Below are 20,936 nucleotides of genomic sequence, written 5' to 3' on the forward strand. Positions count from 1 at the left end.
AAGCATACTACTATACATTGTAAGTTCCTTTTATAAGTTATTGTACCCAGATTTTATTTTATTCATTTATTTTTTTACAGCAGGGCTTAAAGCAATTTTATAACATTTTATTTACTACCCTATTACTTTAGTAATAACTTAGTAATATAGTAATAATAGTAATAATAATAATAATAATAATAATAATAATAATAATAATAATAGTAATAAAATAACTTTAGTTATTTTAGTAAAAACACAGATTAATACTAAAGTCATCCAAACTATGAAGAAACACTTGGAATTATTTACTGAACAAAAATGTGTTAAACCAGAATATGTTTTATATTTCAGATTCTTCAAAGTAGTACCTCTTGCTTAGGTGATAGTTTTGCACAGCTTGGCATTTTCTCAGTCAGCTTTATGAGGTTGTGTTACCTGGAATGGCTTTCAGGTAACATTTGTGCTAAACTTGTCAAGAGTTAATTACTTGCATTTCTTGCCCTTTTTATGTGTTTAAAAGCATCAGTTATAAAGTTGTGAAGAGGTAGAGTTGGTATACAGTGAATAGTCCTATTTGAATAATATTCTAATCCATATTATGGCAATAACTACTTAATTAAGTTAAGAAAAAAGTACTTTTAAGAAATGAAGGTCCGTCAATCCGAAACAATGCAAGAACTTTGAAAGCATCCTCAAGTTATGACAAAATGTTTGCCCCAGGAAAGAAGGAGCAGGACTTACATCTGTTTCTCAGGATAAGTTCATCAGAGTATTGAATGGCGCTTCATCCAATACTTTAAGATGAGATAAGGTGATGATCAAACAATATCCGGGCCTCACTAATCCTCTAGTGACTAAATGCAATCAGATCCTCACAACAATGCTCTAAAATCTAGTATAAAGCCTTCCCTACAAAGAAATGACAGTTATTTTAACAAAAGAAGGATAAACTCTTTTTTAGCCTTGATTCACTCTAGATTTACAACGTAGCAGATGTCCCAATACTTTTATAGTGTGTGAACTGCCTGATGTTTGCTTCTGTATATTTTGCTGGTCTTGCAGTCCTCAGAGACCAGTGACATCACTGGGAATGACCTACTTTGACAGAGAATCCAGAGAATTCCTTCTTATCCACTTCTTTCTAGGCAGGGTTGCTGTAGGTCCAGATTCTACTTAGAAACACTGGATACAAGTCAGGTATATTGCTGGACATGGCACCAACAACACAGGGAAAGAATTTAGAATTTGATCTGTCCAGAAATTTGAATTAGTTTTAAAAACAAATTTAAACCAAGTTTAAAACTGAATAGTGAATCAGCAAATCAGCCCATCTGATTAAACCCTTTGTTGACATTAAAACAGTTATGTAGAGACACTGAAAAACAATTGAATTCCCATCAAAAATGACATTTTTAAGGAATCAAACTTGAATTTAATTTCCAAGACCATGGCTAAAAGTAGTCTCAGCTGCTCAAATCTGTCAAACTTGGTGGAGGTAGTTTTGCATAAAATTGTGAATACAGAGCTAAGGCACATCCACACAGAGCTTGTATTGTGTTTTGTCTAGCCTGTAATTTTCCACTTATGGGATAATAGGGTTATTCAGAGTTTCTGCTTCATTGCTATGATGTAACAGTGACACAGCATGACATGTCATAGGATGTATTCATTCATTTTTTAGATTTTTTTTAGGGATACTCTTACTTTCTCATTTTCTCTCTCTCTATCTGCTTCTTTCCCAAACTTTAAGTAGCTCACTCTTACTGCAGGCCAAATGAATCATTCACAAAGCCTGGCAGGACAGTGTGTGTTGTCTTCCCTTACAACACCCTCCCTTCCCCCAACACACACACTTTCCATCTATCCTTCACGTGAACAAACCAAAGTGTAAACTCACCTCTTAAAATAAACATTTCACAATTCAGTATATATTTATCATCTTCCCCTGCTCACACTGCTCCAGTGAAGGTTTCAGAAATGTTAGAGGTTCATAGCTTATATCTAGAAGAGTACAGGTAACTAGAGAATATAAAAATATTTAACATATAGAATCTTTTTTTTTTTTAAGTTTTTTAGAGGAAGCATAACCCATACTTATAATCCATAAGAGCATGAGGACCAACAGCTGAGAAAAACACCAGAAGAGAAGCAAGGTTTAAAAGAAGAAACTCACTGAGAAGAACCATAATTTAAAACAAGAAACTCCATAAGAGCATGAAGATGCATCACTTACAAGAACCATACTTCAGTAGTAAAATCCCCCAAGGGCATGAAGAAGAACTGTTGAAAATAACTAAGACCAAAAGGGAGAACCTTCCCAATAATGTGTGAAGACTAAAGTGTCAAAAAGAGACTTCCTAAAAGATGAGGGGAAAAGCTTAGAGAGGAACCAAGACTCAACAGGAGGAAATCATAACTCAAAAAGAAAATCTTCCCTGTATTATGAAGAACAAGTGAAACAATTCTTAAGTGTCAACTTAATTTGTGCATATGGAAGAACCAATTATCATGGCTTAAAAAGAAAACCCCCCAAACAGGTCCATGTGTCAGAGGGTGAGCATGAACAAGAGCCACTGAGAATAATTATAATTGAAAAAAACTCTGCTCTAATGAAGTCCTGCTACTAAACAGGTCAGGCTTAATGATTTAATTTGCATCAGAGCAGTCGATTGATTGATAATGTGTTATGCCTGTTCCAGTTGCAGCAAAATTGTGCAAGAATGCATCCAAAACAAGCAAACAAGCAGCTTGTTCTAGATTGCAGTCTGTTATGATATAATACATTCCCTAAGTAGTAATATAAATAACACCACCAGCAGCAGACTTTTCAAGAGCATGAGGAAAACCCCCTTATACTAAACACATGTCAAAGACAGAACCTCTCCTAGAGCAAGAGGAACCGAGAGAAACTAGAGGTGAAATAAAATTTTGCACTACTGAATTGATTTTCAAAAACAAAGAATTGATATTTCATTAATTGGGTTTAAACCCCACCCACTAAATAGTAGTGTTGTACTCTGTAATTAGATCAAAATATTGCTTTGTGTACATTACAGTAATATATTGCGCTATATTAGATTGTAACTCTTGCTATACATTTCATGTGATGCATTTCATATAACCACGATCAATATCAATATACAGCTTTAAAAGGAACCACGACTCAAAAAGGGATCTTCTTTAAGGGTAAAAGTAACAGTTTGTAAGAACAATGTCAAACATTTAAACACCAGCCATGCTCGCCTTTCAGATTTACTTTATTGGATTCACAGGCAATTAGACTTAGACTACAGAAGAACTTAAACGTGAAATCAAATGTGACAAAAAAACACCCAAACATAAACTCTGGATTATTACTAAGCATATAAATGAGAAATTAACAAACATTCATATTTACAATACAAAAACGAACACCAGCAGCACATTTCAGAGTCTTTATAAGGCAAAGTTGTGGTGAGAAAAAAAAAGCATTATTCTTATTGATCAAAATTCACTTTTAAACCCATCAGAGGATACAGTGTGGACAGTGTCAATGAAAAAGCAGATATATTAATTATAATTAGGGGAGTAATGGTCTGTGTGGTCTCATCCTTAACTGTCACATTACTGACAGAGAATACACAGAATATAGCAAGCTATAGACAAAGATTAATAACCGTATTGATAAATCCAAAATTTACAAGTGTCATTTCCAAAATGTTAGACAATGTTAGACATTAGATTTGCATTAAACTCTTTCAGATTCATGAATTTGTTTTATTTTATTGTTGTAGAAGTTCTGGTATTGTATCAACAGAGGCGGACAAACATTTAGTTTTCTGTTCTTTCTTTATTCTTTATCTTTTGCAGCTTTGTTTGTGGCAACATGGACACCATAATTCCTTTACCTTACACTCTAAGGAACTGAAGCCAAAATTTGCAACCAAAACCTGAGCGGAACATACCAAAGTCAGAGCCAAGCTCATCTACTTATTTGGTAGACTTGACCCCTTCTCCCAGACCCCCTTCCATCAGTTAACAGCAAAGCATAAGGCATCAAAAGAAGAGCAGATTTTCCCACTGGATACTTTGAACAATAAATATGTTTTATGTTTTAAAAAATTGCAGTAAAATGAAAATAAAACAGTTTTGCCAATTATCTGTTCAAAACCAACGAAAATAATTCCAGATTAGTTTAATACTATGTTTTGTTGACTTTGGTGTACCATTACACCCCCTAATTATAATAAGTTAAATCCTATTAAACCTGTTTTTTAGTTGCAAGTGTGACAATTACTGATACCAATGATAATTTCATTAATGGAGGTGGAGCAGTTTAAATTGTCAAACGATAAAAAACACTCTGCAAAAATAGGTTGTTATACTGTAAAATCTAAAGCATATTGCTATATAAAATGGGCATTATGCTCCAAGTCTAATGAATAATAATTTTTATTTAAAGTTTATTTAAAGTTTGTAGTCCTAAACCGATCTACCATCTGTATGCCTTCCTTGCCCTACACATGGCCTTTTAAAAAAAAAATGTTCATGGCTGATTTTAGTTAATTTGCAGGGTGCAACCCTACAGACTTTTAATACACTTTAGCCTTACACTGGATATATTTTAAATTGCAGATACAAGCATACCTTAAAGTAATGGTTGTATGGTGTTAAGGGCGATTCTAAGAGCAAGTATTTGAGATTTCTCAACTTTCTAGAGGGAGCATTCTAAAACTAGACTAAAACATAATGTGATATTTGTAAAGTTATCACTTTCTTCTGTAATTTTATAACACTTCATCGCTTCATTACTTTGACAGAAATTGATGTGTTTTTATGTTTTTTTGTGAGCATTTCTAGACTTCAATATCCAGCATGCATTATGTAGGTAGGTTGTACAACCATTGAAAATCCAGGAGAAGCGGTTTGCTTGCCACCAATCTACAGGATAATAAAAAACAACCAAGCTAGCTTCACCAAAAACAAAAATATATAAACAGTATAAAACAGTGCTGAACTACAGATCACTTTAATTCACACTGAAAATAAGATTCAGCCTCAAAGTACAGTACCAGTCAAAAGTTTGGACACACACCTTCTCATTCAATGTTTTTCTTTTATTACTACATTGTAAATTAATTCTGAAGTCATTCAGAATACGAAAGCACACATAAGGAAAAAAAAAACTAAATGCAGCTGTAACTATTGGTAGATTGTGGTTTCGATTCCCAGTGATGTAGCTTGCCATTAGCTGCTGGAGCCCCAAGAGAGCACAATTTGCCTTGCTCTCTCTGGGTGGGTACTACTCATCACTGTCGCTGCGCTTTCCTCTGAGTGTGCTGTGATGCTACTCAGCAACAGTTCAAAAAGAAGCGCCGGCTGACTTCACATGTATCTGAGGAGGCATGTGCTAGTCTTCACCCTCCTGGTGTGTTGGGGCATTACTAGTAATGGGAAATATACAGCTGAGTAGCAGCAGATTGTGTGGGACAATTGGTCTAGCTAAATTGGGATGAAATAGTGGGAAAAAAAATTTAATAAACTTTCAAAGTGCTTGAATTTTTTTGGATTGACTGACCTTCATTTGACTGGTACCGTATTTTAGAGTGAAATTAGGGGTTGATTGACAGATTGAATTGCAGTAGCCCCAAAAACTCTCCCAAAGCAGTTGTCATTCCTCCCAACTTCAAGACACATTATCAGTATGATGTTTATCCCTTTAAACTAGAAAATCTGACTCTTTAGTCAACTGTAGGTCCACTTAAGGATGTGAGCAGAAAATGTAAAAATTTGTATATATTTTTTGCGTGAGTGCTTCTTCAAGTTAAGTCAATGCTGCAAACTGAAGAAGAGTACCTGACCTTTTCATTTTAAAGTTTTTCTAGCTGAGAAATTCGACTTCATGCAGTAATAGCAGCTCGCAGATTAGGATCCGAGGTTGGATCGTGGATCAACAGCTTAACATTTTGCCAAGCTCTCAGGAAGCTGTGGGAAAAGGGCTTTTGGCTGCGCGAGTGGCTCACCGCTGTGCTCCAAAAGCAGGCCGATAACTCACCGGACCAGTGAGCTGGCACCAGAGGAGCTGCTTTCCCTCATTATGTAAACAGCAACACCGATATACAATTCTGATTCATTCACAATATCACAACACTGGGAAAAGCTTAAGCACTGATGCCGAGCAGCGTTTGTGCAAATACAGCACAGCATAGCACAGTTAATAGCTACAGATGCTGCTTCTTTAGAGATAAGCTATAGTATGCTCTTATTTAGCTCACTTACAAAATACTCTGATATATACATAAATATCTATTTGGCAAAAATTATAATGCATGGCTACTATTACACCCATGTCACTAAAAAAAATAATTAATAAATTCATATCTCTGAGTGAAGTGGGACAAGCCATTTTCTCGGTTAGTCGTTAACAGAGTTATTGCTGGTTAAAGAGCCGAACAGGACGGACGATTTTCACACGATCAGATACACTAGCAAATCACTGATTGAAGTGAAAATGTGCATATTTGTAGATATATTTGATTATTGCTACATTAACAGTACCACAGCCTCATGCATCATTTGGATAATATTCAATAATTAGGCTAACAACTGTTTAAAAAGTAATGCACCCGCAAGTATTATTATTAATATTATTGCTATATTGAAACTCCTTTTTTCCCCACTTTACAAGAAACCCCAGCTCTTATCAAGGTGAATCTCCTCCTCTTGACCAGTCACCAAAAGGTGGCGGTTTTCACACTCCTCCCAGCGCCTTATCTTGCCATCCTCCACCAGGACAAACTTCCACTCCACTTGGTTCTCCGTAGGAAGCGTGACAGTATTGGCCCAGAACCAGTCTTCAGCCCTCTGAAGTGTAACAAAGCTCTCCCAGTTGCCCAACTCCTGCTGGTTTCCGGTCACAGCCAGCAGCTGCCTGGGGGAGTGCGTGATGTAGTGCACCCTAAACCTCACCTGTACCATCTGGGGCATTGGTGACACTGCGGCAATTTTCTTATTCTGAAAATCCTCCTCCTCCCCCTCCTCTGTGACACCATTGACAGTGTCCTCTGGAGCGACAGTAATTCCTGCCATGTTCTCTTCCTGTGGCTGGCCTTCTTCGTCAATAAGCCCATAACTGGGGTTACTTGAACCTGGTTTAAGCCTAAATGTGTCTGTGGTGGTCTCAGGGACTGCAGGAGTCACCAAGGATGTGTTTGTTTTGAATATGTCACTGTTGTTACTTTGAGTTTGAGTTAGCCAGGGTAGGTCTTTTGTGTCTGGAGGTCCGGAACTAAGCCACTCATTACTGTCCATAATGGCCTCCATAATGTTGATCTCGTTTTTGTCACGAGTTGCCTTCATTCCAGAACCAAGACTGACCGTAGACCTTTCCTTGTTTATGTCTGCAAGCTGCACCTGTCCTGTGAGGTCACAAGGCAAGCTAGGCACAGTGAAACCCAGGTAATTTAACTGAGGGTGGTTGAAAACAGGGTCAAACCTGCTGCTGTTGACAGTGTGGCTCAATGTTGCCCCCAAACTGTTGATGCGACCATCACAATCCTGTAGATGTTTCATCTGAACCTCAATGCTCTTAGCTCTCTCAGATGCCAAGTTATAGCCCAGCAGATCAGACTGTTCATCATAACTGCAGCAGTCAAAATCTTTTATTTTAAGAAAAGGATGGCCAGTGCTGTTCTCACACCCTTTCCTGGCGGCCTCTTCTTCATCTGGCTTTGTTGTTTCATGATTGGCATCTAGCGGACGCTTGTCGTCAGATGAAATGTGCCAAGTAGCTGGCTCATCTACAATAGGCTCCATCTTGATAGGCTTGCTTACTACATCTTGAGCCAAGAGAGTGTTGTCTTGCAGGTCCTCCACAGACTGGCACTTGTGAACCGGAACATTTTTAGCTTCCATGGTCTCCTGAGCACTCTCTGTTTCAGATGGTTCATCCAGGTCTCCGGGTAACTCAGCTTCAAACTCCTCAGTGTCGCATGTGCTTTCCTTTAGACTGTCCTCACATTCGTCCTCAACTGCTTTGCTCCTGTTGTACCGATAATCGTACAAATCAGCCTCCACCTTAACACTTTGGGCAGCATCACGTTTGATGTGGCCACTGTAGTGCTCCAAGTGCTCTGAGCAGGGAGTTAGAACACTGGTTTCTGTCACATCAGATGTCAAGCTAACTGACAGATCGTCTTCAGTGGAGTCATTCAGTTTTTCATGTCTGGGTTCCCTCAGGTCCTCCTCTGGAAAGTCTGAAGATATTTCAGTGTAGTTCTCAGAGGACGGGATCACTGCTTCACTGGAATCGGTTTCGCACTCCTCAGAGCCCCCGTCATCACTTATTTCTGAAAAAGAAATCAGTGTGAGGAAGCTAAGCCTCAGTATGCAAAAGCAGCCTATTTCAGACACCCCCCTCTTGATGTCCTGAAACTATCAAATAAACTAGAGCAACTTTCTTCACATTGTGGAGCGGACTGAGGATGTGAATTATATAGCAGCAGGCGGACCAGGTAGGCCTCTCTGCAGTCCTGGGCTGATGTAAACAACTGCTACCTTGCTAGTTAGTAATATTACAAATAGTAGCGATCAAAGCCACAGATAAAATAACATCAATAAGCATCAGCCCACCAAGAAAAATGCATACTTTTTTCAAATGTTTGATTGTAAAGTTACCTGATTATATTCATCTATTGTGCGGCCAGAGACTAGCAGAGATATGTATATATTTCTTTCTTTCTTTTTCCTGTTTTGTTACATTTATCCACTTTGTTTTAGGTCATAATTCCATAATGTAATGTGATACCCCAATGACCAGGACCTTAATAACATTGCTGTAGCTAATAACTCTGGGGTAACATTGTTTTAGTTAATGCCTCTCCCATTGTGTTACACCAAGAACCAGAACTGAGGAACCAGTACTGTAGTTTATGTCTCTATCAGTGTGTTTTACCAAAACTAATTCCCCTGCCAGCATGTTACACTAAATGATGTGGCTTAAATAAATCTGCCAATGTACAAAAATATGTGTTGTAACTAATGTCTCTGCCAGCATGTTACACTGAGGACCAGAACTGAGGTAACAATGTGAAGCTAATACATCTGTCATTGAGTAACACCAAGGACAAAAACTGAGGTAACATTGTTGTAACTAATTTCTTTGCCAGAATGTTACACTAAAAACCAGAACAGGGGTAACAGTGTTGTAACTAAAGTCTTTGCCAGAATGTTACACTAAAAACCAGAACTGGGGTAACAGTGTTGTATCTAATGATTCTATTACTGGGTTACACCAAAGACCAAAATTTCGGTTACAATAACAGTGCTGCAGCTAATGTCCCAGCCATCACGTTCCACCAAGGACAGGACTAAGAGAGGTGTTACAACACTGTAGCTATTCTATTACCTATTCCTTTTCCACCACGTTCCACCAAGAATCATCACTGGGGTAACAATGCTATACCTAAAGCCTCAGTAATCTAACATGTGTCTAAAGTGGGATGTTCCACATGTTAGCGGGGGTATTAGCTGCAGTCTCACCCCCAGCCTGACAGACAGGACCCCTCATTCTTGTTTTGCCGCCACATTTCCTGCGGTTTTAGGCGAACGGTTTCAACAATTGTCCGGTTTACCTGTTGACTCGGGGGCTCGCTGCTCGCGCTGCTCGCGCTCCTCCGCCGTGCCCTTCGTGTTTCCCTCTGACCGTCCTCGCGCTGCTCGGTACAGCAGAAACGCGGCGCACGCACACACCGCGGCCACGAACACGCACACCGCCACCACTGCGGCTCCAGAGCCGCCCAGCCAGCCGGGGAGCGCGGGGGGGTCCGGGGCCGAGGATCTGCTCTTCTGCCCGAGCATCGCTGCTGCTGCTGCACTGCTCACCACACACACCATCACCTCACACACACACACGCACTGACACACACACGCACACACACACACACAGAGCGGCGGACTGAGCAGCGCAGACTCTCTCTCGCACACACACTCAGCGTGCATGCACACACGCTCACGCTCTCCTCTCACACACACCCACCCACCGTGCTCTGAGCTCATGCCCCACTCTCTCTCTCCATCTCATGTCTCTCGCTCTCTAGTTACCTCATCTCTCTCTCTCTCTCTCTTCACCTATCTCAAGTCTCTCTCTCTCTCTTTCTCTCTCTCTCCTGTAAGCTCAGGTCTCTCCCCACCTATCTCAAGTCTCTCTCTATCTTTCTCTCTTCAGTTACCTCAGGTCTCTCTCTCTCTTCACCTATCTCAAGTCTCTCTCTCTCTCTCTCTCTCTCTCTCTCTCTCTCTCTCTCTCTCTCTCTCTCTCTCTCTCTCTCTCTTCTCTCTCCTGTAAGCTCAGGTCTCTCTCCACCTATCTCAAGTCTCTCTCTCTCTTTCTCTCTCCGCTCTCTCCACACTGGAATGTCTAATTCAGTATATAATATAACATACAATGTGTCAATTACTGAAACAATGTTGTTAAATGGTTTTATAAAATATGTACTGGTTGCAAAATATATATAAATACGGTAATCCACTAGTTCTCCTAGTCCACTAGTCCTCTGTGGTCCACTAGTTTATGTAGGTCTTATACATAAGCATATTGTGTTTCTTTTGTCCAACATTATCCTCATTCTTTTTTATAACAGTGAACAAAAACAGACGTGATTTATGCAACATAGTTAGCAGAAATAAAACTCCTGTGAAGATGTTGGCAAGCAGTTGAGCTATGTGATATTTAATGTTCAAATAATGCAAGTGGGCATTTTATTAACCAGTGTATTTCCATTCAAATTAAATATGTTTTAATTTAATTTTAATCTTGTTGATGCTGATGATCTTAAAATATCTTTAAAATAGATTTTAAATATCTTAAAATATCTTTAAAATATGAATGAAAGTAATTTTCTTCAGGGGTGGTTGTAACAAGGCCTAACCGTCCCAGTATGACACGTTAGTCATGTCTAATTTTAGCTTACAGAAAAGTGATTCTAATAATATTTGTTTGGATTCCTAAATATTTGATCTCAGGACAGTGTTTTTAAAAAATCACATAATTCTCTGAATGTGTGCAAACATACACAAGAAAAGAGGCTTTTGCACAATTAATCATTGTTAAAAACCCCACAAATGCTTACATTTAGTGTATATATATAAATATGTATATTTCAAACTCATAATGCCAAATGCCATGGTCAGTACACAATCCAAAAACATTTATAAGATAAAACCCTTGAGAAAATGTATTGATGCTACGCACGTAACCTACTCACTGACATCTGCTGGTGTGCAGTGCAAAATGCAGCGTGAAGACACTGAATGAAAAATGCTACACGCTAACTACAGCAGGGTAAACGTTCTTAGTCTATTTTGAGTATTTCTTTTGTCACAGTTCTTGTTTTTATTCCTTTGTTTGAGACTAAAATGAGTATTTTTGGTGCAGGGAAATATCATTAGCTAACCAGCACGCTAATTTTACCGCTAACCAGGTGCCTGGTTACAAACCCGAAGTTATTTTAGAGTTTCATTTGCTTATTTATTTAGTCCAACAGCTAACAGTTAACAACAAACTCCCATCCACTAATAATTTTCATAGACTGGCTATTAAAGTTATATTAAAGTTTTACTTTATACCGCAGTGTACAAAGTAATAAATATCAATAATTAAAATGGGATTAGTATTAAACCTACAGTGAAAAAGTAAAAATATATGTTGCAGACTGCTAGCCTGAGACTAAATATTACCACAATACAAACTGAACATTACCACTATAGCTCTTAAGTTTCTAATTTAGCTATTTGACAGTGACATATAATGAGTCTGATAGGGAGATCTAGAAATGCTTCTGGACCAAAAAAAATCTAAATTTATTAAAAATAGAAATTAAAGTTGATTTTATATCAGTATTTGTTTTAAATATCGCATCATACTCTGTGTACACATTTTTGGAGCATTAAAAACTTTATCTTTCGCTCCTCTTGTTTTTCACTTTCTTTTGTCAATAATTGCTCTTTTTGTACCTGCTGCTACACAATCACTGCAAGTCACTGTCATGTAAAACCTAAATCTCCATAATTGCTAAGATTGAGAAGATTTTGTTTTTACTGTATATGGATGTCAAAGTACAATGTCAATTTTGAGTATTTTAGTCCATTTTTAATTCATTCATCATGAAATTCTAACACAACATAAAAAACAACATATTCAATAAAAAACAATACAAGTAAAGGTTTTAGGATAGTGGACAAATACACAAATCACTTATAAAACCAAGTCAAACACATGTCCAGATCAATCATCAAATCAGTGCTAAATAAAGTTTGGTAGCCTGTCCCATAGACCAGAAGGACCAAATACTTTTGTAATTATAGTTTACTTTTTTATTTATGTATTTTGAAAAAATAAATAATCACGATAAAAACCCTGAAAGATGATGTGGCTATATGTTATATAGCTATATGGGTGCTATATGGGTTATATGTTAATGTATCAATGTAGAAGAATGTTTCTCATGCCTCCTTTTGGCATTCATTTTAATGAGTGACTGTGATAGAGTTTTTTTGTGTGTCAGAGTCCATTGAAGTTTGAGTGATGAGGGCAAAACACTTAATCAGCCCTTGTGAAATGTATTGTTCTTTGTATCTGATGCTGTTGTAGATGTTTGGGTCACCTGAGCAGTTATCACTGGAGACAAGGTCTCCTGTGGCATTCACTGTTTCACAATGATTAAAGTGATGTGTTGGGTAAGACACCACTAAAGAATAAATAAAAGCCAAATTAGAATTAGTTCTGCATTGGTTCTGAACATGTCGTACTGCTATAGTGGAACTGCCCCAGAGGACCAGGAAGAATCTCCTGCGTACCTGAACATGTGCTCCAAAGCTTCCATGCATTCAGAGGGAGACCAGAGACAGGAAACAGAAGAAGAGAGATGGGACAGGGAGACAAATGAGAAGCTGAGGAGCTCCACAAACAGCACTGACTTTAACCCTCACCATCCATACACTTCCTGTAGCTCCAGGAAGCCTAGTCCAAAGATTCCAGATGCTCTAGAAAGTCTTGGGCATGAGTTGAAGCAGACTGATGCTCTGCCTTCTGTTGTAAACCCCAAACAGCTAAAGGCAGAGGCGAGCAAACCCTTCCCCTGGAGGACCTGCAGCACAATGGTTACCAAGAAGAAGCTGAATGACATGGCTCATGCAAGGGAAGTGCACAGGAAGAAATTCCAAGCCACGTTGGACTTACTTATGGAGGAGTTTGAGAGTAGGGCCATTGCTGCCAGGATCCAAATCCCTCAGATCCAGGAGAAGACACTTGATACAGAAACACCCTTAATGGTGCAAGTGAACTTTAGTGTACACTACAACACACACTCCACCAGTAAGCTGCTGGCAGTGACAGGAAATATCCAGGAGTTGGGTGCCTGGGATGGGTTTGTTCTGCTCCAAAATGTTGAGGACGAGTTGTGGACCAATACCATCACCTTATCCAGTGGAAGCGTGGTGGAGTGGAAGTTTGTTGTGGTGGAGGACTGCAAAATTAAACGCTGGGAGGAGGGCAGGAATCGTCAACTGTTGATTCCAAGTAAAGGAGAAGAGGTCCAGCTGTTGTGCAAATGGGCCTGGCCGTAAACAATGTTCTACCAGCATATATTACTATTTAACAAGATACTCGGCTGAGACATAAATAAAGTAATTAAGTATTTGTAGAGAAATTTTTAGAGTCAGAATTGTTTACAGTGATGGTGAATGGGAAACATATGTATGAAGTGTGCCATACCTCTACAAGCTACATCTACAACACTTTTATAGCTGTTCCCCATTCCTTGTATTTCCTACACTCTAATAATTTAATATTAGCTAAGGGAACTTCCTTAACTCCCTTTTTTTGTAATGCTCTGCAAACTAAGGAGCATATATAACATTGTGTCTATAATCTGTAAATAAATTTAAATTTATTGACAGGTTTGTGTAGTGTTTACATTTTGTTGGATTGCTTGTGATGAGTGGCAGCTTTTTAAACCCCAAGACAGGGTTGGTAAACTTTGATGTCAACTGTGCTGTAATTTTGTTCACTACTTCTTGGTATCTCACTTAAAGTATCTCAGGTCCTTTTGTAGTCAATAGACATTAAAAAACGGGTTTTTTGGAATGTCCCTTTTAAATGGTAACAAATGCATTGTCTAATCCCTGGAACCATTTGTTGAAAACAATTATGATCAAAATAAAGACATATATATAAAAGGTATTTACAAATAAATCTGAAAATTGCAAAAATGTTTTTTCCTTAATTTATTGCACATATATTTAGATAGATATAGATCTTAATTGATTCCTTTAGATTTTTTTTATTCCAGCAGCATCATTACAGCACACACAAATAATAGGAGAGTAAAATAAATAAAAAGAAGAAACAATATAATAAGTCTTAAAAGTCCATCAGGAGAGGTATAGCACATCATTTTAAACATAAAATTGTCATAGGTATTGTCATACAACAACTCAGAAGACATATGTATGTGTGCATATCCATCAATAGATTTTGGGAAGTAATACATTGCTATATTTATATTCCAGTCATAAATCTGAGGTGTAAAATTTATGCCTCAACTTATAACTCAATTGTTCTGATTGTTTACATCTAAGTGAATGATCTTTGCAGACACTTTTGGAAAAAATGTGGGTGCATGTAAAGCGTTTATATAATAAATGTGCTAGATGATTATATTTACCTGTACATAATTTGTTCTTCTTAAAGTATTCAAATGTCTTAAAAAACATAATTAATACAATGTTTTAGATATTAACCCCCTGAGGCATGAATTTTATTAATTTGGAGAAATTATCAGACTGACTGCATAATGCGCTGAGACAGCAAATGAAAAACACTGTCTAAATAATGTTCCATTTACTCAAACATATACCTATGGATAGCACAATCTGCGATATGTTTTTAAGAGCTGCATATATATTTACCAAAAAAGTGTTTTGTTGCTTGATGGTTAACATGCTAATTTTCCAAAGGATGAGCCGCATCTTAAAGAGCCAAACATTTAAGTCCCGCCTCCACAGGTCGTTGTAGTGATGTGATTGCTTTGCGCCGTTGTCATTTTTCCTGTTCTGCGCTCTGATTGGTGAGTTGACGCTAAAGCCGTACTGTAGCATATTAACAGTCCCACCAGGAGCGGAAGTGTTTCCACTAAGTCGCTTTTATTTCATCGGTGTTTTATTTTCTACCAGATATATATTCCATAGGTAAGACTACCAGACATTTACCTGCTGTAACGCTCCTGATTTACTGATGTTTAACTGTGTTTAAATGAGCTATTTTCGGCTTTTTAGCGAGAGAGCTAGAGCGAATGGTTTGGTATTAGCCGGATAGCATACTGAGAGATTTTAGCCGACAAGCTAGCTTACATACAGCTAAACTAGGTTAGCAAAGCTGACTAGCTAACGCGTAAACCTGTCCAGCCTGGATAAAAAATACACCTGAAATATTTAGCCAGCCTCTATTTTTTTCCTTTTGCCCAAACATATTATTTTATAAGACCGAATTAACTTATCACTCTTTAGCGAATGTTACAAATTTTTACTTCCACCTTAAATAGTGCAGATACAATGCACTGCCGGATTATTTAAGGTGGAATGCCAGCCTAGTTAATAATGTTATTTAACCAACTAATGTTAGTTGAAACTATTTGACTCACAGTTTAAGTCAGTCCACTTAGCTGCGACCTACTTCATTTATTAAAATGTGTAATAAGGAAGCTGGGTTGGGTAACGTAGTACATTGATGGGAATAATGATGTCAAATTCTCTCGACCTAGCTAGCCTACAGTGTATCTGTATGTCCATTTAAAGTCTTAAAATGTCTTGAATTAATTTGAATCCATCAAATCCATCTCTTCAAAATGCCACAGACTGTAAATACTATTTTGGTTTTTAGTTTTCTGCATTGAGTTAACTATATCATTCCAGTTTGCATTAGACCCAAGTTTCTTTTTCGTATACAAAACAGTTCATTTAAGTTGGTTTGTCAGAAAATATAGTTTACTGTTAGTCTCATTAACATTAGTGTGTTTAATCTTCGTAATTTTTTTATTGCGAAAGTGGCCTTAGTTTTGTCTCTGAATGGTATTAAAATGTATTAAACAGTTATCATTTATTTTCATCATGCCAATTAGGCATAGTAGGGACTAATCGAATATCTTTTTAACTGTTGTTATTGTTCAGTGTAGTGAAAGGTTAGATATAATTCTGCTGTTTTTTTTTTGTCAGACTACATTTTTCCTCTTCATCAAGACACTTTTGGGCATTAAAACAAATAGTCTCAGTGATGATTTATTTCCATTTTCAGTGCTTTCAGTAATAAAATAGATAGAGCATATCAGTCTGTGGTTTGAGACACGACCATAATGTTATATTTTTATGTTGTCTTTATAGTAAAAATGAGGATGGAGTTCTAGTAGCATTGTATTGTACAGTATATTTTTAAGATACATTTATTGTAATTTTACATTTGTACATTTGCTCTTTGCATATCAGAGTATACTGTCATCCATGTTATCCCACCCCTGGTCCTTGCTCAAGGAATTAACAATGAACACGTCTCAAGCCTCTCTGTTTAAAATGTACTGTTTTAAGTTATGTCACAAAATGCAGATGTTTACATACACTATGTGGACAACATATTAGGACACCTGCTTATTCATAGTTTTTTGTGAAATCAAAAAGAGCTTATTTTGCATTTGTTGAAGTTTCTTCTAAAGCTATAAGGAATGTTATAACCATAGGCCAAATAAAGTATTTGTTGTAATTATGTCTACAGATTTAAACCACCACATTTTATATTTATATATGCACATTTGTAATATTAACCCTCAGATTTATAAAAAAAAATACATCTCTGAGGTCCCCTTAATGGATAAATTCAGTCTGAAAAGGCCATATGAGATTGAAAACATCTATGCTCATAATGGAAAGTATATGCTTTCTTTGTTCTCAAGGAAACCTTTAGATTATATAGGACATTTATGGCCCGTTTAGTGGAAATGGATTAAGTCTTGTCTACCATTTAGGCTTTAGCATCGAAAAGCCTTTTCAGCCTAGGATTAAGCTTAATATGGTTCCACTGACTGACCCGTATAAGCGTAAATAGACACACAAGGGCTTTAAAACAGGTTTACTGGGGAATGCTGTAGTTTGCCTTGTTGTTTGTTAAATGATAATAATCTTTTATATTTTTTGGGAGGCTACAAAAAGCGACCACATTTCTGTGGGCCCTACCACCCTGCCGATTTTGTAGTGCATGTGGCTCCTATATCTAAATAATATATATTTGTCTGAAAATGTGTTTGGATGCTCAAGATACCTTAAATGTTGTAGATAAAATAAAATAAATCTGATAAAATTAGAAAATCTGGAAATGGCACCCATCGCATAAAATGACTTATTCAGTGGTCAATTATGTCACAGTATGTTTTTCGAGTAAATTAAATAAGTAAATATATATATATATATATATATATATATATATATATATATATATATATATATATATATATATATATATATATATATATATATATATAAACTCTTATTTTGATAGAATTGTAATGTCATCATGGTTTTTAATATGCTCAAAATTAATCAAATTCCTCTTTCTCTCAGCATATTGTCATGACGACTCTGGATGATAAGATTTTGGGTGAGAAGCTGCAGTACTATTACAGCAGCAGTGAAGATGAGGAGAGTGATCATGAGGAAGATGAGGGTCAGTCTAAAACCATCAGGGACCAGGAGGTGTTGGAAGCCGAGATAGAATACAGCCCAGATGGCAGTGCTGTTAACACCGGTATGTCCTCCAACAGCAATTCTTCTGCTCATCTTTCTTGGTCACATTTATTGTCATGTGCATCCAGTGTAGAAACTGTATTTTAAATGGGTATATTGAATTATTTTATGTTTACCTGTTTTATAGTTCAGTTATTTAATAGTGTAGTATTCTATAGTAGTAGTTTTAGTAGTCTATAGTTTATTTGCATTAGCCTTAACCTCCTTCTTGCAGTTATTTTTGGTTTCTAACTGGCTGTAAAGTATACAAAAAACAGACAAATGTCTGAAGGAAAAGTGTTTTAAGTGCAGGCAAACCTGTAGGACCACAGATATTACATTGAGTTCTCATGTTGACTGCAAAATAGTTCCACACTGCCTGCTGGAACATTTAACATGAATAGGGCCCAAAGGACACCAGAGCAAGCTCTGCTAGAACACAGACATAAAAGTCTTAAGAATTAAACTAGTTGACATTCATTATTCTAGACTTATACCAGCTCTGATCTTTTTTTTTCATTGTGTAAGAAAATGTAGATATTTTAAAGTATCATGATCATGTGTTTTACTGTAGATTTTTAAAAACAGTATTAATTTTCAATTAATCTTTTGTATCAGATTGGATCAGTTCTGATTGGATAAAAAAAACTTTTTTTAATTTAGATTTTATACATATAATGGTATGTTTTTGCAGGTCCAAAAGGTGTTCTTAATGACTGGCGCAAGTACAAGCAGCTGGAGACAGAACAGCGGGTGGAGCAGCAGAAGGAGATGGAACGGCTGATCAAAAAGCTCAGCATGACCTGCAAATCACACCTGGATGAGGAGATGGATAAGGAAAAACAGAAACAACTGCAGGACAAGCTCAACGGCAAGGTCAGACATCACCTTATATCACACTGTACTTGCTTTCAGTTTTCTTTAAAGGACCATTTCATATTATAATATATAATGATATTTCTTGCTCCTGGGCTCCCCTGCTGTACACTACTAAAGGACACAAATTACACATGCATTTCTGTACAAGTTTAGAGATACAGAACCATAACTGAAAGTGAAAGAAGCATGTGGACAGTTTTGGTGGATGCTGTCCTGTCTGCTCTGCCATAGTTATGTAGCGCAGTTGGCGCAATCCCAAGGCGGGAGTAGAAATGATATAGTTGCTATTCTGCCTGTTACAGTTTAGGGGAGCATCAACATAATTTTAAAGCTCTTATTTTATGTAAAAAAAAAAAAAAAAAAAAAAAAAAAAAGCTACATAGTGCTGTTTTAAATATTTTAGTAAAACAAGAAGCGCAAAGGTCCACTGACAGAAACTGTAAGCCAAGTTGGACCCCATCCACCGATTATTTTCCACTTTTCACATTCTCATTTTTCTCTCAGGTAAACCTACGAGTTGATGAAGAAGAAGAGGATGAGGATGATGAAACCTTCCTCCAGCAGTACCGTCTGCAGCGCATGGAGGAGATGCGACGACAGCTGAGTGGTGGGAGACGTTTTGAGCAAGTGATAAACATTACCTCAGGGGAGGAGTTTCTGCATGCCATTGATGAAGAAGGCAAAGGCACCCTGGTGCTGGTTCACATATTTGAGCCAGATGTGCCTGCCTGTCAGGCAATGGAGGGCAGTCTGCTTTGTCTGGCTCTGCAGTACCCACAGGTGAACTTCCTGCACACACTGCAAATTCATACTGGATTGAAGTTATTCTACAGTTATTACTGACACACCCTACAAACTGCACACACTGCAGATTCATACTGGAATAAAATCAATTCACAGTTATTATTTACAGATTTTTATGTAAAATGTATAATATCTCCTCAGGTATGAATAGTCCTTCTGTAATTGTGTAGTAATTGATGTTTTTGTGTTTGACTTTGTTTTGAGCAGGTGAAGTTCTGTCAGGCTCGAGGGTCCGTTTTGGGCACCAGCACGCTGTTTCGCAGCTCTGCTTTGCCGGCCCTGCTGCTATATCGTGGTGGCGAGCTGGTGGGGAACCTGGTTCGCGTCTCAGATCAGCTGGGCGATGATTTCTACGCCACTGATGTTGAGGCACTGTTGCAGGAGTACGGGCTGCTTCCGGAGAAGCACACGCAAGCAAACGCGCACTCATCCATCCGCAATGCGGCGGTCACAAACCCCTCCGACTCAGACAGTGACCTGGATATAGACTAGACAGTCACGGCCGTACAGCTTCATACACAACAACGTACATAAACAGACGCACAATAACCCATGGCCACCTGAAATCTGACCAAAACAAGACTCACAAACACTCTTTCATACAAACACCATTATAATGTATTTCTTCTGATGTGTTACTGTAATTTTAAGGTTATAATCATGTATGCACCAAATGATTGAACAGTTGTGCGTATGTTTGTGCATAAAGGTATGTAGTCATACCTGAAACCTGTCATTTCTTTAGCTAAATAATTATTATAAATCCTTTGGTTTCTGCTGTATGCAATCAAGAAAGCAGAATGACATAGAATCATCCATTTATGTGTATCTATTTATTCCAGTTTAGTTTAATGTAAAATTTGTTTGTTTGTTTTTTTTATTTTGTTTTTGCTCCAGATATAAGTTTGTTTTCCAAAGCTTCGGTTAGTTTTATACGTTTTATAAATGTGTTCATTAATTCTACAGTGAATAAACACCTTATTCTAATGTTCACAATTCTGAGTCTTTGCCTATTTGTTCACATGTTAAAACCCAGTTGAATAAGCTGTTAGTTCTACTATGCTCTCAACCCAGCTACCCATCTTTAATACTATGATTTAGAATCAGCTCAAGTAAGCTCAGTCCTGGCTTGATTCATACACACAATCACGAATCTCAGATCAGGGGAATGCATTTTATTTTTTGTTTACTTTGCATTAGATATCAGAATTGTATTGCCACAGGATGCCATTTGTAAAAGCTGTAAATCTGAATCCCAACATGGACAAGTAATCTTTAATTGTGCACTTTTAATAACTTACGAATTATTACTATTACTAATACTACTACTATTACAATTACTACTTCCACTGCTGTTAATATTAATACTACTAATCCTACTAGTACTACTGCTAACAACATTAATAATAATAATAATAATAATATTAATTTATTTTTCATCATAAACAACCGCCATATTGGAGGGGGCA

General features: G+C 37.3%; 2 protein-coding genes across 2 annotated transcripts; one reads left to right on the forward strand and one right to left on the reverse strand.

Moving 5' to 3' along the window:
* Nucleotides 1-3,221: 3,221 nt before the first annotated feature.
* Nucleotides 3,222-10,025, reverse strand: stbd1 (starch binding domain 1). The gene is made up of 2 exons (XM_007233960.4): nt 9,594-10,025; nt 3,222-8,309 (listed from the first exon to the last, which is right to left on the reverse strand). The coding sequence occupies exons 1-2, from the start codon at nt 10,015-10,017 to the stop codon at nt 6,643-6,645; spliced, it is 2,091 nt and encodes a 696-aa protein (XP_007234022.3). The 5' UTR covers nt 10,018-10,025; the 3' UTR covers nt 3,222-6,642.
* Nucleotides 10,026-15,090: 5,065 nt separating this feature from the next.
* pdcl (phosducin-like) lies at nt 15,091-20,463 on the forward strand. Its single transcript, XM_022676421.2, has 5 exons — nt 15,091-15,207; nt 17,623-17,806; nt 18,479-18,660; nt 19,168-19,443; nt 19,675-20,463. The coding sequence occupies exons 2-5, from the start codon at nt 17,632-17,634 to the stop codon at nt 19,957-19,959; spliced, it is 918 nt and encodes a 305-aa protein (XP_022532142.2). The 5' UTR covers nt 15,091-15,207; nt 17,623-17,631; the 3' UTR covers nt 19,960-20,463.
* The last annotated feature ends 473 nt before the right edge of the window (nt 20,464-20,936 follow it).

This window comes from Astyanax mexicanus, chromosome 17 (genome assembly GCF_023375975.1).
Source record: "Astyanax mexicanus isolate ESR-SI-001 chromosome 17, AstMex3_surface, whole genome shotgun sequence".
NCBI lineage: Eukaryota > Metazoa > Chordata > Actinopteri > Characiformes > Acestrorhamphidae > Astyanax > Astyanax mexicanus.

Bases quoted from the DNA above. Each gene is read 5' to 3' on its own strand.
- stbd1 (XM_007233960.4), bottom strand. From the start codon at position 10,017: ATGAGCTCAGAGCACGGTGGGTGGGTGTGTGTGAGAGGAGAGCGTGAG. The intron at 8,310-9,593 runs GTAAACCGGACA...TTTCTTTTTCAG, and splicing joins GCGAGCCCCCGAGTCAACAG to AAATAAGTGATGACGGGGGC.
- pdcl (XM_022676421.2), top strand. From the start codon at position 17,632: ATGACGACTCTGGATGATAAGATTTTGGGTGAGAAGCTGCAGTACTAT. The intron at 17,807-18,478 runs GTATGTCCTCCA...ATGTTTTTGCAG, and splicing joins TGGCAGTGCTGTTAACACCG to GTCCAAAAGGTGTTCTTAAT. The intron at 19,444-19,674 runs GTGAACTTCCTG...TGTTTTGAGCAG, and splicing joins TGGCTCTGCAGTACCCACAG to GTGAAGTTCTGTCAGGCTCG.